Source organism: Apus apus, chromosome 3, assembly GCF_020740795.1.
Source record: "Apus apus isolate bApuApu2 chromosome 3, bApuApu2.pri.cur, whole genome shotgun sequence".
NCBI classification, from domain to species: Eukaryota; Metazoa; Chordata; class Aves; order Apodiformes; family Apodidae; genus Apus; species Apus apus.
In genome coordinates, this window is record NC_067284.1 from 73,267,707 (window position 1) to 73,290,022 (window position 22,316).

At 40.8% G+C, this 22,316-nt stretch overlaps 1 protein-coding gene across 3 annotated transcripts in view; it reads left to right on the plus strand.

Moving 5' to 3' along the window:
- Positions 1-22,316, plus strand: part of TTC7A (tetratricopeptide repeat domain 7A) — a 177,603-nt gene that overhangs the window by 21,716 nt on the left and 133,571 nt on the right. For all 3 annotated transcript variants that reach the window (XM_051616042.1, XM_051616041.1, XM_051616043.1), the window contains 5 exons: positions 1,102-1,232; positions 2,894-3,015; positions 11,095-11,173; positions 14,554-14,714; positions 15,137-15,200. In XM_051616042.1, coding sequence (XP_051472002.1) covers positions 1,102-1,232; positions 2,894-3,015; positions 11,095-11,173; positions 14,554-14,714; positions 15,137-15,200 — 557 coding nt within the window. The remainder of the gene's footprint in view (positions 1-1,101; positions 1,233-2,893; positions 3,016-11,094; positions 11,174-14,553; positions 14,715-15,136; positions 15,201-22,316) is intronic.

The window sequence follows — 22,316 nt, forward strand, 5'->3', positions numbered from 1 at the left end:
GTTTTCTATCTGGACATCAAGCCATTGACCACAACCCTCTGGATGTGACCACCCAGTCAATTCCTGAACAGTCCACCTATCAAACCCATATCTCTTCAACTTAGAGAGAAGGATGTTGTGGGGGGACCATGTCAGAGGCCTTGCAGAAATCCAGATAGATGACATCCATAAGTCTTCCCTTGTCCACTGATGTTTTTATATATAAAATTTTTGGGGAAGTATGTGCTTAATTTTTTGGAACCTGTGTTGGGCTACTGGGCATCTGTGCATTTGTGTATGATGTAGAAGACCAGAGTTTCCAAGCAGTGGTGTATTGCGGAGATCTGGTGCATCACTGATTAGAGTAGAACTGGTATGTAGATATGCAACCTCTCCAAACAAGTTTCGAGATTAAAAATTATGCAGTAGTGTGATGCCAGACAAGGTTCTGATAATAATAGAAGATACTAATGTAGGGACAGTAGCTGTAGGTTTGCAGTTAACATGCTCTTAGTTTGTAAGAGGAGTTGGATAGTGATACAAGAAGTTTGAGTAGTACAAAAATCCAGGGTTTTTTCATTTCTTAGGAAAAAGAGATGATCTTGTGGTTAAGAGTCTCTTGTGCCTTGCCAAGAGCTTGCTATGTGTCCATGTGCAATTTGCATGTGCTCAGATTTTCCCGACTTTGTTTTGGTATCGTTTTCCAGTTTGTTTTTCTTTCTTCCCCTCAAAACTGCTGCTTATTGAAAGCTTCACTTGGAATAGTGAATGCTCAGAAATTCTCAAACCCAGTGCCAGGATATTTATGAGACAGCACCCAAAATCTGTAGCTGTCATGGGAAATATAAGGCCTTAATTTCTCTGCTTGATCATCCCTACCAGAGGGATTGTATATCCTTCATAAAATATTTGGAAGGCACTGTAGAAGCATCCAGTGGCACTGTGTGTTAGAGCAGCATGACAAAAAGGCCTTGCTATGTTGGAAATATATTTTCCTGAGGGTCTTTTCCTGAAATCACTAAAGCAAGAGGGGAACTTCCCTGTCAGCTGGTAAATGAAGGAATAACACAGCCATGCTGCTGTTGGTGGGCTCCAGTTAAAGAAGGTGTTGCTATTTTGCAGGTCTGTCACTGGAGCGCTCAACCAACTCCATTGCCTCACGTGCTCGACTGTGTGAAAGAGAGGAGGAAGTCATGGCTTGTTTTGAGACAGCATGTGTCATTGCCCAGGTGTACTTGCAGGAGCTTGAAAAGGTAAGAAGAAATGTGCTCAGGGTGTTACCTGGTGGCCTGGGTAGAATTTCCAGGATTTTGACAGCAAAATGGCAGGGAAATGCCAAGTGATCATAAGCACTAAGGAGTATGAGAACAAGTCTGAAGGAGTGAGGTGCCTTGGTATAAGCAGTTGCAAAAAGCAGTTCATCTGGTTTCTCCCTGTTTCCTCTGAGAATGAAGTCTAGAAACCAGTTTTGCCTGTGGTAAAGCACTGAACACTTCAGATATGCTCAGGTTGTATCCAAATTTAGCTCTTACTGAAGAGAGGCTACAAACTTTGCATAGCAAGTGCCAGCATGAAAGACCTGAGATATTTTCCATATCTGCAGTGTAAATGATACACGGTAGTGGATATTGAGATCTCTAATAAGCTGAAAGTAAACTTTTTGGGTCAGCCATAGCAGTTTTAACTGTCAGTGTTTAACCTTCTCCAAGTGAAGCTGGAGGAGCCTGGATCATCAGTAGCAAGTAGCTGCTTAGTTGGCTAGGATGCTGAGTATGCTGACTACTGTGAGCCCTCTGTTGAGCTGTAATACGTGCCACTACTTTGCTGGGCACGTGCTTAGTGGTCTCTATCTCTGTAATTTTGCCTAGCTGAGTTTAACAGTGCACACCTTGCACTTCCATGCCTTCCTTAGACACAGGTTATGCTAGACACCAGCAGCACTGGTGACAATGCATGTTACTTGTTCCTCTGTAGCTTAATGGCCTTTAATCTTTTGAATCAGGTATTTCTGCTCATCTCGGCAGCAAAGATGTGTGTGTGACAAGTTTTGCATTTTAAGTGCATTAAACCAGGAAATTTTAGCTTAGTACGTATATAAAAAATCATAAAGAAAGCCAGCTAACAACTCGTATGGTCTGTTTCTTTGTAGGAGAAAGCTGAATAGCTTTCTTATTTAAAATCATGTACTGTCCGTCTCTTGTGGGGAAGTTCCTGCCAGTACTGGGTACTGTAAAATTTTTTACTGACAGCTTGTGTCTTTGAAGAAGGGAAAGGGTTTGAACTGTGTTTCATTCATCTTCTGGACACAGAGACAAGGACACAGAATTACTGATAGATGTACTATAAGTCTATAGGTGTTCTCCAGTCCTGGATGTAAAATTGTGATTTGGACTGTCCACACAGGGCAGCTTTCAGCAGTAAAATCTGTTTGTTACCAGTAAGAAAGCAAAGGCAAGAAAGGTTTGACAGGACAAACAGAGGAAAGACTAAGATTCTGCTATCAGGACTCCTTATAGCTTGCTAACTCTTAAAAGACATTTATGTTATGTTAAGCTAGATATACCTACTCAAACATTGCATGCATATTTCTGTGCAAGGTGCTCATCTATGTAGTTGGTATAGTACTTCTGAAGCCCTTGTTATTAATGTGTAGCTTTCTGATTACTTTATTAAAGATCAGGAAGTAATAAAGGATACTTCTTAAAAATGCATTGCATGCAGAATATTTCATGTGAGTCCCTGTACAGTTAATTTTAAAGTTTACTTTGAAAGGTTTTTGAACAGCTAATGAAGGTAAGTTTTCAAGAAGCCTGAGGAGGAATCTGATGGTGACGTTTTATTGTTGGAGATACCATTCCTCATGAACCAGAGCCAGTTCTCTGTAATCCCAGATGTTTCTTTCCTCCCCACACAGACCTTAAGCAACACACATTCAAGGAGTATCAAGGGCAGCAATGTGACTTACTCTGAGTTTGAACTTCCCTACTTCCTGGAAGCAGCTCTACAGAGTGCCTATGTGACTCATTTAAAGAAGGGGTAGGTGGATGCAGATGTTAATAAAAAGATATAATGTCACTTGTTTTGTCTCAGAACAGATGAAGGCTTGTTTCTTTGTACATGTTCTGTTGTGACTTTTTTGCTGTTGGCTTACCTCAAGTCCCTCCCTTCCTCCTGTTTGACCTTGTCTCTCTTAAAGAGTACTAAGCCTCATTTTCCAGACCTACAAGTAGAGTGGTTTAGAAAAATTTTGTTGTCTTCACTCAGCTGTATTCCCTGTGGAGACGAAGGGAGTTAGATCCTCAAGAGGGAGTGGAATATACACTACTGTGTGCTTTTGAAGTGTGCAACCACAGAGCCTGGTTTGGCTCTGTCTTAAGGGTAGTTCCTTCCATTTATTTGTTTATTTGTTTATTTGTTTATTTAAGGTCTTAAATGTCCCAATCAAAATCCCAAATCTATGGTTTTACTAGAGACAATGCATGCAGCAACAGTGCTTCTCCAGGGTATTTATTATGCCTCTGAAATACAGGTCCTGATGAACATTGGAAGGGCAAGAGGAGTTGGTATCTGCAAGCCAACAAATAATTTCACTTCAGGAAAACCTTCTCAAGTGCAATTAAAAAGACATTGTAAATGCCCACTTCCAGAGGCCATCAGTGAGGGCACACTCTCCCCTGAAATACGCCGTGTTTTCAAAACGTAATCAACTCTGTTTAGCTAATGGAGATGCTGCCAGGTAGAGAGAGCCTCTCCTCACTGTGTGTAAACAGTACTTGTAAAAATCCATCCTTCCCTAGTCCTGTTCTTGCCCCATATTACAACATTTGTTCTCAAGGCATTGGATACTGAATTTCTCACTGCTCTGTGTAGTATTACTGGTCAAAGTTTTATAAACTTTTTTAAGCAAACCATCTTTGAAAGTATTTAATTTCAGGTGATTTTTTTACTTTCAACTTCAGTCAAAGAAATTTTACCTCATTTTCCTCACTTTCCCTCTTTTTCCTGTTGAGTAAAATGGAGAAGAAAGCAAAAAATGAGGGGACTGAAGAAAAAACTTGAAAATAAATTTTCACAGCAACTATCAGTTTAAATTCTTTTGTAGAAAGCTGATACAATTTTTTTACTCTGGAGGAGGCCTTGTTTCTTGTTCAGGGCTTTCTTGCAAGGCTTTCTTTCCCCCCCCAGGAGTGACTTTAAATGCAGCTGTGAATAGCCTCTGTTCTTTATTCTTTCATTAAAAGCCTGAGTGTACAGCAAAGGTGTACTTGTAAGCATATGCATGAGAGATGCCTTCAGGTTAGTCTTGTTTAACCCAAAGGCTTACAAATGTACAAAACCCAGATGTCATGAAATGAGCCCTGTAGTCAGGTGGATACATGTTTATGTATAGAGAAAGTCTGGACTTAGAAGTATAAGGCATAGTGTCAGTATCACCTTGGCAGCAGGTATGTGGTTTTCCCAGGTGAGGAGGTGGTATTTGACCAACTGTGGCACAGCATGTGCTTTACTAGCCTTTTGCTATTCTCATGGCGAGCAAAAAGCTCAGGTCTTGCTAGTAAGCTTATTAACTGTGTAGTATAATAAAATCTCATACCATATGGTGCTGATGTCTTCTAAGCACCTTTTGAGTGTCAAACTCAGTCGTTTTAATTTTATTCAGCAACATTTTAAACTCAGTCTTCGTAAGTTCAGGATATCCAGTGGCTTGTTTTAGCTACTACTTTAGGCCCTGCTTGCCCCCTTCTCTTGTTATTTTAATGACACCCTTTAAAAAAACCCAAAAACACCACAACAAAATTCCTACAGAAAAACAATTTGGAATCAAAATACGTGTGTGAATTAAGCAGCACTTTGATTAAAAGCCAAATAGATGCAATAGCAGCTAAATGCTGTCTGTAGCCATCTTCAGGTGAAGGAGCACCCTGGTCAGTGTGATGGGGCTCCTGTGGCTGAGACAGGAGCAGAGCCCCACATGCTCCTCACCTCCTTCAGTGCAAATGAGAAACATCAGCCAGGGAAACGGAAGGTTCAGTGGGGGAGAAAGGAGCCCGGTGGGACTCTACAGCTTGTCTCTGCACACCCCCTCCCCTAAGCTGATATTAATGTGTGGTTTCTGCCACGAGAGGGCATAAGCAGCTTTGTGATATATTAAGAAAAGAGGAGGGAACTGGGAAGAAGCTTTTTAGGGTGCTCCATGTGTGTAAAAAGTTTCTCCTCCTGATACTGAACAGCTCAAAGGAATGCTTTTATTCTCTTTATTGCTTCCAGTGTGTCCAGGTAGGAAATAAGCCTTGGATGATGAATGCTCAAGCTGACAGGGGGTAGGTCCTGTCAGGTGTGATGTCCTTCCCCGGCAGCACACAGCTGCAAAAGAACTAGCAAGTGATTTATTCTTGTCTTGCCAGGCAGAAGAGCCGAGGGATATGAATGGTGTTGTCATGCTTTTGTTCCTGCTAGCAGGAACAGGCATGCTCCTCTCGGAGCGTGGTCAGGGTTGCCCTTTTCTCTTGCAGTGTGCAATGGAAAGAATATATCTGGTACCATATACCTGGTCTCCCTTTCAGATGCTGAGCTGCAAGCTGTAAGGACCAGCAAGTATTGCAGTTGTGCAAGTCCCAGATGCTTTTAATAAGATGTTTACTTAAAAAATTTGTGTTACTGAAGACACGTTTCCTGCAGTGTTTGCCCTGCTGTATCCCAAGAAAGATTTCTTTATTCTTTCAGTGAGCAATGTTTTACTATAGGAGACAAGAGGTTGTATTTTGTGCTAGCATATGCACTGGTTTTTGGCTTTTGGGGGTTTTGTTTGTGTTTTTTTTTATTTTTAAATTTGTGGGTTTTGTTGTTGTTGTTTTGTTTTAAATTGTTGTTTGTGGTTTTTTTGTTTGGTTGGGTTTTTGTGGGTTTTTTTGTGTTTTTTTCCTGATGTGAATGTGTGAAGATAAGGCTTATTTCTTACTGCCTTTCCTTTCAGAGTATTGAACAGGTATTGCTACCTTATTCTGTCATGGGGACTTTGGTCAAGATGCTCTTAATGTTTCCTCAGGGCAAACAGGCTTCACCTTTTTGAAGTAATGGTTATATGTATGCTGCACTTGAAGTATGTGTGGGGTTTTGCCACAATACAAAAAATGAGCTTTCTACAGGACGTGGTTGGTTTTAGAAGCTCTAGATTGGATGCTTGAAAAAAAGGGATTTCTAAAAAATAACTATTAAGCACTTACTAGAAATTTATTTCCTTACGATCCCTCAAGTTAGGACCTAAATTATATCAGGATACGCTGATTAAAATGCCTAGTAGGGAAAGCTTACACAATTCTTTATCTTCCTTTCTCCTCTAGAACAGTAGGGTTTTTTAAGTGCACAGTTCCTTTTTTGAAATTTTTTAGGCATCTGTTGCAAGGGCACTTTGAAAGATTAACTTCATTTATATGTTTGGGTTTTTTTATAGTAGAATTTAATGTACAAGGGCAAGCTGGACAGTCTTTGCCTGACTATTAATCTCTTTTGAGGGATTTATGTAGGCTTTGTTGTCATTTATCCCTTCTTCAATCCTTACAATCTAGCACCTTGTTCAGGGCACTAGGACACTGCAGCTGTTAATATGGGAGTGAGTCTAAGTGCCTACTAGATGGATCTAGAAAACTGCTAAGTTTTTGTTTTGTACTGGGTTTTTTTGAGCACCCCTCTTCTGTTAGACAGGCTGGCATTAGGAAACTCTGATATGCTTTGTTGTAGTTACTTGTCTTATATCTTCATTCATAGGAATATGAGACTTATTTCAGGTGTGTTTTATGCCTATTCATGAACAACTAGGGAGAGTATGAATTTTTGTGCAAGATGCAAAGATGCAGAAGTTAGGCAGAGGCAATGGTGTTACCATTGTGTGCTTTGGGTACCGCTCTGCCCTGGAGTGGTGGCTCTGCAGACTGCCATGTAGTCATCTCATTGTGGTCTCCTCCATATGCTAGAGTCTAATTGTTTTAACAGTTGATGAGTCAGGGATAAGTCAATGATCTTCTGGTGCCCATGTTGTTGCGGAACTGACTTGGCAGACCTCTGTACCCACAGTTGACTCTGGTCCATTATCAATATTTTAACCAGCAGTTTACATAGGAAACAGTGATTTATTTATTTAAAATTTAAAATTTTGTGTAGTGTTAGCTAGACAATATGACATAAGTGTGATATGACTGCTTTAATTAATGAACTGATAATTCATTACCTTGTATTAACAGGGTACTTGCACAAACAAAGCAGATTTTCATGCCAAGCCGGACTGATTGGACTCAGGGTGCTCTTTGTCACAGTTTGTGCCCATGATTTTGTGTTCCCTTTTATTAGATTACCTATAATAGGATCCCAAGCTGCATTTCATCATGTTTTTTTGAATGCCTCCCTTGCCATGTTTGTGGCTAAAACCAGTGCAGTTTAATGACCATGTGCTTTTCCCTTCCTGTTCTTCCTAATTTCTTTTTCTGGCACTGTATTTCTGTTCAAATACATTATTTTCTTTTTGTTAACTTCTTCAAGTCCTAATTAAATAAAAATCTAGTGCATGTTTAGTATATGAAGGACAGCTGTTAATGAAACAGTAAGTTCCTTATCGTTATAAGTAGAACAATTCAGATTCTTAAAACTAAGTGTGTGCTCAGATGGCCTCCTGGCTTGGAACAGTAGAGTGGAAAGACAAATTCCTGTAGTGAGGTATGTTTGCAGACTGCTGGCAGGTGTGATCTGTCTTCTGTCAATAATGTTTGCTGAAGTTCAAAGTGTAAAAGCTACCAAACCGAATCCTCAGTCCTGTAGAACTGGTATTCTTGTCAGATGCTTTGCATGTTTCAGAGTTGAGAGCTCAGAGTGTGGCGCAGGTGCTCTCTGAGAGACCCTGACCACACAAGCATCTGTCTGGAAAGTGGTGAGTGCTGGGTGCTCCTCCCATGCCACCCATTTTGCACTCCTGCCTTCAGTTGATGGTGTTTCTATGCATTTGCCATGCAGTTCATGGTTTCAACCAGATGGGCAGCAATTTGCTATTCATTCTTTCACGTGTCAATATTCCTTCCTTTTTTTCCTCTTCCCTTTCCCCCAGAACAAGGTGTTTCTGCCATGAAGCTTAACTTGTCTAAAAAGTGGAACCGAAATGGTGCTCCAGTTCTCTGGGGACAAACCTGTCTCTCTTTAGCACAGTCTCTTGGTGTGAGCTAGACACACGTGTGCCAAATGAGTTAATTTGCTTTGCAAGTGACCACTAATCTTTCTGATGCTCGTTAGTGGATTTTGTTGACGCTTTTATTTAGACACTTATCATTGTCCAGTGAGTTCCCACTGACTGGAAAAGGGGAAAGATAACTTCCATTTTCAAGAAGGGAAAGAAGGAAGACCCAGGGAACTATACACCAGTCAGTCTCATCTCTGTGCCTGGTAAGATCATGGAGCAGATCCTCCTGAAGGCTCTGCTAAGGCACATGAAAAATGTGGAGGTCATTGGTGACAACCATGCCAAATGATGCCTGACAAATCTGATGGTCGTTTATGATGGGATCACAGCATCGGTGGACAAGGGAAGAGCAGCTGATGTAATCTATGCATACTTATGCAAAGCTTTTGATGCTATCTTGCATGACATCCTGGTCTCTAAATTGGAAGGATATGGATTTGATGGATGGACAGACCACTCAGTGGATAAGGAATTGGCTGGATAGTCACCCTCAAAGAGTAGTGATCAACAGCTTGATGTCCAAGTGGAGACCAGTGGTGAGGGGCATTCCTCAGGGATCTGTACTGGGACCAGTACTGTTTAACATCTTTATCAGCAACATGGACAGTGGCATTGAGTGCACCCTCAGCAAGTTATGCTGACAACACCAAACTGTGTGGTGAGGTTGACACACTGGAGGGAAGGAATGGCATCCAGAGTACCTTGACAGGCTTGAGAGGTGGACCCATGCCAAACTTCTGAAGTTCAGTAAGGGCAAGTGCAAAGGTCTTGCACCTGGGTTGGGGCAATCCCAAGCAAAAAAAAGAAAAGAAAACAAAACAAAAAACCACACACACAAAAAAGGAAGCCCTAGTGGACAGTAAGTTATCCATGGGACAGCAATGGGTCCTTGTGGCCAAGAGGGCTAATGGTATCTTGGGGCTCATTAAGAAAAGTGTCCAGCAGGTCTAGGGAGGTTCTCCTCCCCCTCTACTCTACCGTGGTGAGACTACACTTGGAATTCTGTATCCAGTTTTGGGCTTCCCAATTTAAGGAAGCAGATATCTACGGGAGAGAGTCCAATGGAAAGCTGTGAGCATGATTAAGGGACTTAAACATCTCTCCTGTGAAGAAAGGCTGAGAGAACAGGGGCTGTTTAGTCTTGAGAAGAGAAGGCTGAGAGGGGATCTTATTCATGTCTAGAAATATTTGAGGAGTGGGTGTAAGAGAAAGGGGCCAGTCTCTTTTTTTGGTGGTGCCCAGTAGTAGGAGAAGGAGCAATGGGTATAAGCTAGAACAGAGGAGGTTCCATCTCAACATGAGGAGGAACTTCTTTACTGTGAGGGTGAGGGAGCAGTGGAACAGGCTGCCCAGAGAGTTTGCGGAGTCTCTTTCTCTGGAGACTTTGAAAACCTGCCTGGATGCATTCCTGTGTGGCCTGGCCTAGTTGGTCCTGCTTTGACAGGGAGTTTGGACTAGGTGATCTCTAGAGGTCCCTTCCAACCCCTAACATTCAATGATTTTGTTCAGATGGGTGAATTTATTGATTTTGACTATCTGATAATAAACAGCATGTGAACAATTCTGTTGAATTTGGTGTGACTACTCCTGTGCATAAATATCACTACATGCTTTATTGCTTTTCTCAGTTTGAGGTCCAGAACTTTTATCTTTGTGGATATATTCTTTCCTACACCTTCATAAAGTGGAAGGAAAAAAAGACAGCATCTGACTTTCTCTACAGGGGCAAGTCATCAGCACTTTTGCTCTCGCCTGGCTTTGTTGCTTGTCTGTAGTTTGCCCACAACTAGGTAATCTACAGATTACCTCAGATTTTAAATGTTTTGAGATTAGTATTGATTGGAAAAAACTTACTTCTTCAAATGTTTGCCATCGATTGTGGAGTGCAAGAAGGTTTGCAGTGCATGAAAGTTGGCACAAGCACAGTCTGTATTGCTTACCTTCAAAATGTCATAAGATTGATAGAAAAGGTTGTTATGGTATATAGCCTTCTAAAAATGAAATTTAGGTTTTGTCTGCACAGAAAATTGTCCTGAAATAAGCTGAAGTGGCAGTTGATGTACCAGTACGACTTCTTATCTAGTTGTCTTTATTTTGGTACAGCATTGCTCCTTTTCTGATAGCCTGTATTTCTTTGGGTGGCTTCCACCCTGCAATGAAAGTGAGCTTGAACCATTTTGTAGGTACTGTGGTAGCAGGGGCATGTCCTTCACCTTCAAGGCTTCTATGTTCAGTGTTTAATCTTTTTTCATCTCTCTTAGTGCTCAGACCCGTGATTAAGATACCGTTTGGCAACTAGGCTGCTTTAATTGCTGATGATGCATGTAGAGTAATGTGATATTTAAATTTTTTTTTAAAGCCTAACCCTCTTTTATTGCAGGTTAAGCTGTGCTTGCAGACAGTTACTGCAACTTAGCTGCCTGATAATAAACTGTTTAAACCACTGTAATTTCATCATGTGTCTGGTTCATCAGACACAAGGTGTTTAAGAACCACCTAAAAGGAATCATCATTTAAAAGCATCACGTAAACTCAATATGATTGAAACAAGTACAATCTGTGTGTATGAAGAGGAGATGTGGATGCTTTTAAGAAGCATTTGTTTCATAAATACGAGCTATGAAAGGCTTCCAAATGCCCCCTCTGTTTGTCAAATGTGAATGTGATCTTCTCCTAGGAAGCCATCTGGAGTAGGCATGCCACAGTCGCTGCCTCGCGCGGTGCCTTGAAGTGACTTGTCTCGCTCCTGCACACTCAATATTAGTGATTGTTCCATGAGCTTGTTTGAATGTGAATTTTGTTGCCAAGCTTTGGTGCATCATAAAAAGATTTTGTTTCCAATGTGCCGTTTTTTTATAATGTGGTTTGTTGGTTTCTTTCTGCCTACCCTATAGTAATATTGTGAAAGGAATGAGGAGCCTGCGAGAAATACTACGGACTGTGGAAACAAAAGCTACTCAGACCTTCAAAATGGTAAGGGGAATGGGATGTGGGAAGGTGGGGTGATCTGCTAGACAGGAATTATCTGTTTCTTAGCCAGTGCAGTTAGGACTAAAATGTTCTTGTCCTCACTTGATTGATTGCTGCTTTTTTTTTTTTTTAAACTTGTTTTTTTTCTTTCCACTTTTGTAAGTGATGTGTCAAGTGATGCATTTAATTGAAAGACCTGCCCAGTTGAAACTTCCAAGCCTTCAGACCTAGGCATCTTCAGACCTGAGCATGTGGGTTACTTTTGGCTTTTTTTTTTTTTTTCCCAGTGCATTTTCTAGCCCTAGTAGAAATAGGTATATGTTTAGTTTGACAGTGCTGTCCTGAGGTGATGGTGTCTCGGTTTCTTCCTTATCTTCTGGTGTCTGAACACACAACTTTTTGCATTTGCAGGTAGAAGCATTAAGTACTTCTGGCTTTTGCAACAAGCAGTGCTTTTTCAGACTTGAGTGTTCTTCCTGTAAAACTCCCTTCAAAACAGTACAGAATGATGTTTGGTTTTTTTTGTTGGTTGTTTTTTTTTGGTGGTGGTGTTGGCATTCTGCATCCTGTTATTCTGAGTATCTCTGGTAAATAAATAATGGAGAAAGTTATTTATGTGCCTGTTTAAATTCTTAGACCTTTCACTGGTTCTTCCCTGTCTTCCCTGTAAGAGATCTTGTCCTGAAGTTACTCGGGAGGTTACAAGGTCAACAGCATGGGGAGTAGCAGTTTTGAGAACATGAATGAGAACTTTGCAGCTCTAAAAGCACTGATGTTGATACAACTAACCTTGCTTTGTGCTTGGTTCAGCTTTGTGTTTTGTGTGACTCCAGAGAAGTTTAGCAAGGGAGGTGGGCATGGGTTTGGATAGCCTTTTGGAGATGGAGAGTGCCAGATTCCAATGGGTGGACTGACTGTGTCTAGCTCACATACAAATGCAAGGCTAAAATGAAAGTGCAAGTAGAAAGGGTACCCTGGCTGCTTTTTTGCCTACATTCCTCACATCTCTGTATTTTGGGAATTGTGTTCTGGAAATGAATCTTCTTGTTGCCTTGGGATTGCCTTATATGCCTAATTGAGAATACAGATGCATATGAAAGTTTATGGAAGTAATTAGAAGAGGTCACTTAAATAACAGTCACACTAAAATGGTTGCATCCTTTTCCAGATTGAGATCAGGGTTCAGGGGATTTTCTTGCTCTCCTGTTTTATCATTTTGCTGAAATGAGTCTAACCATCTGCTGTTCCCTATAACATGACAGAACATGGCACCCAAATGCTCCTGTCCCTGTGCAACAAGGGAGAGCTGTACAACACCTGTGAGGAATTTAACCCAAAGGGGAAATCTGCAGGTGTTCATCCAGTAGTTTTTCCTGGGATTTCTGTTTTACTGGAGGTTGCATTTTCATTTTCTTAGTTAAAGAGCTGTCAAGAGGGCAAAGGAAGGAACATGCTTAATTAAACAAGTTTTTCAAGCATGAAAATGAAACACGTGATTATTTTTATACATATTTTTTTTTCCCGATTTGTGGGAGCACAGTGTTCTTCAAGCATAATAATGCTTTTTTTAGCCAAAGGCTGTAATAACATAAATCAGAGTCTTGGCCTGTTCTGGTTTGTTTGATCTTATTCAAAACAAGAGTGAAGCTAATTTACACAACTACTATACTGTATGTTAAAATCAAAGACACTAAAAGTATTTGGTGCTTGCCTTTTGAAAGGCTTATCACAAGCTGTACTCCTACTTCTGTGTGAACCAGTAGAGATCTTTCTGTTGCTGGTATATTATTTTTCCCTCCCCTCTCAGACTGTAGGAAAAAATACAGGAGAGTTGGCTCCTCAGGGTAAAACTGACTAAATAATTACACACTGAAACGATAAAATTATACTGGCTAATGTTGCAGTGCCTTAGGCCATTTTGCTCATGGTTACTTGCTATAAAAAGCATAGAAAAGCCTAGTTAGAAGCAGAAGGCTTTCTATAACTTGTCAGTAGGAGCACATGGAAGGTCTCGGGGTTTCCAGGGATTTGTATGTGACACTTTGAGGCACCATAATTCATTCAAATGGCTTTGCCATTTGCTAGGTACATCTATGAAACCTCCCCTTCTGGTGTTTAAGAAAACAGTGCATGCTACTGTGGTTGTATTTTAGACCTAATTCAATTAATTAATGTCTGGTGATGTGTATGAAAATGACTTTGCATCAAAAGAATCTGGTAACAGAAACTTTAACCTCAGTATGATTTATTTGGTCCAGTAGATGTCATACCTCAAGTGCAGTGATTCCTCAGTTTATCAATCATAACTATCCTGGTATTTAAAAGAAAATTATTCTTGGTGACTTCATAACACATCTCAAAATATAAATTGCATATAAAATACATATGCAGCTGTCAGAAATTCCCAAATAATATTTACAAGCATTAGGGCAGAAAGGCCTTGTGTGACCTGGTCTAGCATGAGGTGTCCCTGGTCACAGCAGGGAGGTTGGAACCTGATGATCTTTAAGGTCCCTTCCAAACTTAACCATTTTATGATTCTATGATTCAGCCTGCCTCTGTTCTGTGCAGTACTTACCTTACAACTTAAGAGTGCTGTGCTGCCTAGAATTCACAGAAGATACTGTCCATTTTTACATCTATGTGCTTTTTTGCATGTTCCTCTATTCACAGTGCAAAAATTAGGTTTTGTTGAGTGGGGGACAGGTCAAATGCCAAAGATAGTTTTGCAAAGTCATGTTAACTTGCCCCCTTTTGGCACCGCCTTGCCAGCTATGCATGTGAACCAGAAAGCAAGTGTTTAAGGATCCTTGACCACTCTGTGATCAAAAATGTGCATGTGATGTTGCTGTCTCATACCAACTTCCTAACCCTCTTCTCTCGTCCCTCCATTATTGCAACAAAAAGAGAGAAGTGGTACCAAGGCAAAGCTATACAAGGCTGCAGGAAGAGGAATATTAACAAAGAAAGGGTTGATCTCTTAAACCTAATACAAAAGTAGCCTTCAGGCTGAGACTTGCATACAAAATTGTGTGGCTGAGAACACAGTGGAGTGCCATCATGGTCTAATATAGTAACATTTGTAAGATTGTCTCAGTGGTCCATAGTCCCTTTGCTGTCAGGGCTTTCTGATACCTTTTTCCTACAGCATTGCAACAAGACCATGTAAATGCAGATTGTTGGTCTTTTGAGAGAAGGGAAGAAACTGCCACTGCAGGAGACTTTTTAGCAGCTCTTTTACCTACTCTAGCTTTCTGAAAAGGAGTACTGTCATGTTCCTGGTACATTTCTTTTCCAAGATGGAACATAAGGAGAGGTGAATCTTTTGTGTTGGAGAAGGCTTTACTGATGTGTCTTTTTCTGTACTGTTCACTGATCTCTAGACTGCAGCCAAACAGCTTGCCCAACTGCTTCTCCATTCTCTCAGTGAAGACTGTTACTGGAGCCCTTTATCTGATCCACTTCCTGAGTTCATGAACAAGGAAGATCAGTCTTATGTTAGCAATCTTCTTTGTCGGAGGCCTGAGCTGTACACAGAAGAGAAGTAAGCATTTGTTCTTATTTCAGTTTATCAGCAGGAGGAAGGAGAGTGTTTGAACACTCTTCGGTACTGCTAATTGTGTCACTGATTCATGTAGTATTGTGTGTTCTTGCCATCAAAAGGCCTGCTGGAAAAACAAAACATCAAACTCCATGTATTTGATGTTTCTTTTTTCCCAGGAAGAAAGAAAATCCAGCCAAATAGCTGTCTTTGCTATGAAATGGAAATAATCTATTTCTAGTTCAGTATAGCTCATCTAGGATATATTGCAGAGCTTTTAATTGTGTGAACCTGTAAAGAAAGGTATTGCTTAGCAAATGAATTATGCATGAGATGTTTCAAGTTACTGCTCCTCTTGTGAAATGAGAAAGAGGCTGACAGGATAATTCTTGACCTTCCTCAGAAAAATGTGTTCTGTCTTTCAGTGCATACTGCCCACAAGACAACGTAGAAGAGGCTCTTCTTCTCCTCTTAATCAGTGAATCCATGGTAAGCCAAAAATGAGTTTGTAATACTAATAGCACAAAGGAATATCTAGTTTTTCCATGTCAAGTCTTCTGGCTGGTTTTGTTTACAGAATCTTCCCTCAATAAACAGAAGCAAGGATTCAGCTGCTGAACAGGAAATGCTATTTATTCCTTTATTAGTGACATCACTTTTATTAAAGGGAACATCAGTGAAGCGTTTTGGGAATTGTCAAGACGGGTTGACTGCATTCACCAGAGCTGCATGCAGGTTCTGACATCCAGCTATATGGTCAATATACAGATGTTTTTGCTCAAAACATCTGCGGATTTATGGATTAAGTATGAGAGGAGGGGGAGCCTTGCCTAAAGCCAGGCATGGTGGTGGTACTCACTCTTTGGCATTTGCAGGATACAATATCATGCTTGCATTCCTTAGTCTGCAGGAATAATATTTTAGCTGTTGCAGTCAGGTGGAGAAAAACAGCTGCAAGGAAAACTGCACAGTAACCTTTGATTATTTTCATGTTCTGAAAAGATGCAACCATACAGAAAATGTGTAAGGAATGATTTCTGAAAAAGTGTAAGGAAAGTTACTTTGCCTTTAATGCTGTGTGGTCACTTGTGAGATTTGAAAACCTTGGAGCATCAATGACCCTCTTAGGAACTTTTAAGCAGCTTTCAGGCAAATTGAAAAGAGATCCTGTGGAAACTTTGTTTTGCGTTGTTTTTTTGCTTCCTTCAGTTTTTCTTTGATTCTTCTGGCTCAAGTCCTTCCCCTTGCCTGCAAAATTCTTCAGAACATGGCAATTTAATATTATTTGCTTTTAAAATTTTGGGAAAAACTGAAAAGGTAGAACCACCCCAAAATATTAAATTGACTTAAAAATCATGTACATCTGAGTATTACCATACTTTTTTCGCTCTCTTTTATTTATTTATTTATTTATTTATTTATCTATCTATCTATTTATTTATTTATTTTTACTGCTTTCTCAATTAATCCTCTACAGTACATCTACTTTGTGTTTTCAAGGGCTTTTCTGCAGTTAGAAGAGCTTTTCATAATTGGAAGTGGAGGCTCCAGGAGCGAGGGCATTTCTATTAAAATCAGAAGAATTCTTATCAGTGAGGCTTGTCAGGGCTGATGCAAGAAAGAGGAGGATCAGGGGTCTGAAACAGCAAAAGTACTGGCTTCTCCAGCCTTTTCTGGATCTGGACTTGCAGTCAGAAGGGACTTGTGCTACCTTGAACTCTCTAGTTTTGTTCTGCTGAGGTGATTCAAAGTTATCCCTGTTTTATCCAGTAGTGCATAAAATGGCAAACTGGTCCTATCACTTAGTTATGAATGAAACAGTGAGAAAATGCTATTGATGGGACCCATACTGTTGTGCTGATTTCAAGGCTAAGTAAGTAACCTTGTGTTTTTTTAAGAGTTGTCTCTTAAATATAGGAACTTTCTGAAAGTACATGCAAGGCTTTTTCATCTGCTGCATATAAAGTACTTAAGTAATCGTAGATCCTGTAGTAGAGCACTGCAGGAACCATAACTGTCTTCCATTTTTCTTGGAATATTTGAGGCTTCCTCTTGCATCTGTGATAGGCTTGTCATGACTCTTTCTTTAACAAAAACACAGGACAGGTATATAGGAATACAGCTGTGTATAGAAATACACTTAGGAACCACAGGAATGTGCTTCTTAAGTGAAGGAACAGAGGAAACAATCTGATTCTTATGTATGTTTGCAATCCATAAATATTTTCCTGTAGTTTTACTGTTACGGTACTCGGAAGGGGAAGTTTTGTTTAATTTATGACATGAAACATCTTTTCCATAACAGCTTTGTTGCAGGGTAATGAGTTTTCTTAAGTACAGGTTTGTTGTTTGTTTGAAGTTTTTTGTGGTTTGTTTGTTTTTTTTTTTAAGTTGCTGAAGCTCATGGAAAATGAGTTAACAAGAAGCAGATTTTCTGTTGAGGGCTCCCTAATGATATAATGTTAACAACTGAATAAAACATGTTTTCCTTCCTGCAGAGAGTGTCAGTGGCAAATGGTAATGATATGTTTCTGTAGGCCAGTAAGCAACATAGTTGGTGTTCCTGGATTTTGGCTGGATTAGGTGTTCTTTCAGTATTTACAATTATGAATGCCTTAAAATGAAACAGAAATACACAATTAGGTTGGCTTGCTGGGAGCTCTCCAGCTTCTCTGACACTTTCATTGCTCTGTTGGAGCAAAACTCACCAGAAAGGTTCTTTTCCTGTCTGATTTTTAAAGAGACAAAAGAGCAACCATGCCATTATTACTCCTTTGCAGGTCTGTAAAGTCAAACAGCTGCTCCATAAGCCTGTTCCTGACTTTTGCCACTCCAAAATGAGCTCAAGGGAGACAAAATAGGGAGGAGGAGGGACAGAAGTTTAGTGAACATATGGAGGGGATACAGAGCAAAGATGTACTGGGGAGGAGCATAAATCATCAGAGAACCTCAAAGTAAATATGTGACACGTTTGATGAAAAGGCAACATAGTAGCTTCTTCAAGAAGTATACCTCTGGATCACATTTTTTTTTCCCCAAACCATACATGAAAGGAGTAGATCAGTGCTAGGTAGTTTGTCTCTGAAATTAACTCTATTTTTCTATTTGTCTTGCCTTCCTGAAGTGAAACTAACATCTACTTCACCAGACTTCAGTTTAAAAGAACTGATCCTGTAAGGGGAAAGGAAGAAAATAAGCTGCATTTAAGGTGTTGTGAGCCAGACTATACATTCCAACACACCTCTGGCTCTTAGTGGTGCTGGAATCTGGCTTGTGATGCTGCCCCAGCTTTTCTTCATAGCCCTTTACTTTGCATTAGGAAGGAGCCACTTTGCATGTCCTGATGGGATGAAATGAGAATATCTCCTAAAGGGGTAATTGAGGGTTTCTTCAGTATTTTGCTCACTCTGCCTCTAAGCCTAAGCATGTAAAAGTTTTTCAAATGGACAAATAACATGATAGCCTCTTTCATAGCTTTGAAGATGTTTCTGTGGGTACATTAACACTTACAGAGCCTCTTTCCTGATGGCAGTCTTCTGAGCTAGATTCTGTGTTCTTTCTGTTCTGTTGAAAATAAGAACCTATTTTCATTAACTAAGGCATCTCAGTAAACAACGAAAAGCATCCCAGTTGTTGAATTTGGCAAGTGCTCCTCCTCTGTGCCAGCTGTTACTTAGTCACAGTGGTTGGCTGTAGAGTTCTCATGAAGGAATCTAGTGAAACAAATCAGGCAGCCTAAAGATTACCCACAGTCAGGGCTGTCTTTAGGGGGGTTGTGGCCTCCTAGTTAAATTCTCATGCCTTATGCACAGCCTGAGTTATGATGTGGATGCACTGTGTTTGTGAGAGGAGGAAAATGCACTCCTTCAGACCAAGGAGACAGCCAGCTGGTAACAGCCTTACCAAGCTAAGGCTGTGGTAGAATGATGTGTTCGTATCACATGTTGGAAGAAATGGACTGGCCTATTTTTAAACCACTAGTCCTTTTTCTTACTGCATTTAACCCTTCAAAACCAGTGGCACTGTGTTTGTGAGGAGAACCAAGGGCATACTGTGGCTTGCTGCAGTGTGGCTTCTCTGCATCACGCTACCAGCGGGAATGGCACTGGTTCTGCCATCAGGGACTCTGGTGCTTTGTGCTGCAGGGCAAGGGAGGTTTGACAGGACTAACCCTTAGCTGCAGTTTTGTTTATTTTAATAACTATTCTCAGGAGTATTCCAAGTTGACTGCACTGCCCCAGAAATTTCTCAGAGCCAGGAATGGAACACTTGCTATTCCTTTTTTGTGTTAACTTTAGAGGTTAAAAAAAAAAGAAAGAAAAAGAGTTCTTTGTTTACACTTAGAAACCTTGCCTTCTTGAACCTGAGATCCTGTGTACAATATAAAATCCCTTTATTCAGCCCTTAGCAATGCTGGCTTCTCCAATTGGGGATTCTGGCTGGTGTGATTCACCAGACATACCAGGTAACACGGATTAATTTTTTGGGCTCTGTTCACTTCACTCATACTGAAAATGAAGCTCCTTGTATCCAAAACTAATAAGTTCTTTGCGTGTATAACAAAGATTAGAAATGTCAGCTTCATCTTATCTCTGATTTGAATCCCTAAAGGCAACTTGACCTTGGAGAGCCTGAGAGCACAGAACAGATGGTGAGGGGGGAAGCAGGATACTGGGGCTTGTCCTATTCTTTTTATGGGTGAGAGCGAACTCATGGCTGTGAGCATGCCTTTAATGGAAGAAGATTAAACCCTTGTATTCTTAAGCACAGAAGTAATTAAAACTAGTTAACTCTGCAGTTCCTAGCTTCTTAAAATAATGCTGTCCAGCAAATGGATTGGCAAAGGACAAGAATCTCTTGTTGCTTTTGTAGGATTTTGTTGGGTTTTTTTGATGACACAAAGCCCAGTGATGATACAACAGCTGGATGACCATAAGTATTTTCTTGAGGGCTACAGGGCTATGGCAGCTGAAAGAGACAACTGGGGATAGGACTGCCTGCTCTGTTGGTTCCTGCCAAAGCCCACCATGCACTTAGGATAGCAAGCCTGACTGCCTCTTTAACTGGTCTGCAAGGCAAAGCTGTGTTTGGGACCTGCAGAGGTGCACTGTGAGATGTGCACTACGAGAGGAGAGACACCACCTCTATTAATTGCTTCTTTAATAAATAGATCTAATGCGAGTTGGTGGAGACAGGATACAGGGCTTTTTTCCTTCTGCTTTGCAGTAGGAAGTCTTGTTTCTGAATTTGCAAGGAGGATGCAAATTCTTGGAAAATAGCTTTCTAAATGCAGATTATTGATAGCAAATATGTGATTTCATTACCCAAGCCAGTATACATAAACAAACTTCATTACTTTCTCCCTCTCTTTCTTTTGTATGGGGTTGTTAGGCTGTTTTGGCTGGGGGATAGGTCTGTCTTTCTTTCAGTGATGTTTCCAGATGTTCCTCACCATACCTGGTGAGAGATAAGATATATCTTTATGGTCATATTTGATAATCACTAATAATGGGCTATTTTGCTGAGACATCTGAACGAAGTACCAGTGACTTGTGATCTGTTGCCTATCAAAAATGAGATAGATGCCACACAGTTCACAAGGCAGTAAGTTTTCATTTGCTGTGCTTCTGGTCTGAAATAGAGCAAGTTGCATGATCTCTCTAGGAGCAGTTTGGGAGTAGCCAAGGTATGGTATTTCCTCCATGTTTCACCTGCTTCCCAATTTCACAGCAGCTTTACAGTCAACACTGAATATTTTCTTTGCATATGTTAGTGAGGGGAACCTTAAAGTGCTGCCTAGAGATCATCAACTTAGGAGAGAAGTCAGTAGCTTCTTCCACATGAGTGGGTCCTTGTCATTGCAAAGAATTTGTTTTGTTGGCAGTACAGGCAAAACAGCCAGAATGGAGAGCCAAAGGGCACGGGCTAAATGTTTCCCAGCTCTTAGCAGTAAAGGCATCAATTGCATGATTTCAAAGGCATGTTGTCAATCTTAAACACATAGCATTTGTTTTTCTCTTTTAATGCTAATATTGAATCGCACCAATTACATTATTACAGTACACTTTGTAAAACACACTGCTGTTCTATATAGATGGGTTGCATTGGATCTGGCAATTACGTCTATTATGAAGAGACACAAGTTGAACATTAGAATGCCCATGAATTAGGGGGCAGGCAGCAGGCACTCATTAAAGATTTTAATTGCTTTCTTTTTCTTTTTTTGAAAAAAAAAAAAAAGCAGGGGGAGCCATGTTTCAAATATAGCAATTAAAGGATACTTCATAACTAATTGCTGTGAGAAGGGGTTGCTACATGGAATATGCTCTGTTGTAATTCATATGGTTGCTTGACATTTAATTAGGAAGCACATCTTTGGACTGTGGTAAAATTTAATTTTCTGCAGTGTAACTGCGTGCATTAATACCTGCTGAAGTAATGGCTGTTTGGATTTGTGGTGGCTCTCTTCCTTTCTATGCGTAATAAACATGCCATAAATAAGCTGTAATTTTGGGGTCATCAATGTATAGCAAATCCTCCCTGTATAGGTGGCTCATCTAGTTTGTAGGTAAGTATATTATTGTATATGTGGATAGGAAGGCACAAGCTGTCCGTAGCTCAGCAGGGTTGTTACTTAAACTGCAGATCCCCAGAAAGGCAGATCTGGCTGTCAGAACCAGCATGGGTCTGAATGTACCATGCTGTTGTATATATATTGCTGCCATTTGGAGCCAGACCTAGAAGCCCAGCTGAACCCCAGGTGGTTCTGTGCCCCATCACATTGAACACCTGAATTTGGCTTCAAGCATGATACAGAGACATCAGCATGGCTGAGGGGAGGATCAGCACAGGGGTACCAGCCTGTCCTGGAGCCTTTTGGATGTGTGTGGCATGCAGGTGGCCTGTTTCCATGGGCTGCAAAAAGGGAGAGCTGAAGGTGCTCGCTGTCCTGTCTGCTCCTCAGTCTGTGCTGTTTACAGAATGTGCCTTATCTGCCCAAATATGATTGGTGTCATGTCTGAGCTACTTGCTTGCACAGGCAACTGTGTCTAATGCATCCCAAAATGCACAGATCAGAGGGGTCGGAAGGGACCTCTGCAGCAGGAACACCTCGGGCAGGTCCTCTAGGACCACGTCCAGACAGGTCTTGAAAGTCTCCAGAGAAGGAGACTCTACAACCTCTCTGGGCAGCCTGTTCTAATGCTCCATCACCCTCACAGTAAATATATTTCTCCTCATGTTGTAGCTTGGTGCCATTTCCCCTCGTCTTATCACAGGGCACCAACTGAAAAGAGACTGGCCCATTTTTGTCATCCATCCTTCAGATATTTCTAGACATGAATAAGATCCCCTCTTAGTCTTTTCTCTAGTCTAAACATCCCTAGGTCTCTTTCCTCATATGACAGGTGTCCCGTCCCTTAATCATCCATGTAGCCCTCTGTTGGATTCTTTCCAGGATATCCCTATCCCTTTTGAACTGGAGAACCCAGAACTGGACACAGTGCTCCAGATGTGGTCTTGCTAGGGCAGAGTAAAGGGGGAGGAGAATCTCCCTTGACCTGCTGGCCACAAAATATGATGCACCTATGGGTTGCTCCGTTACCT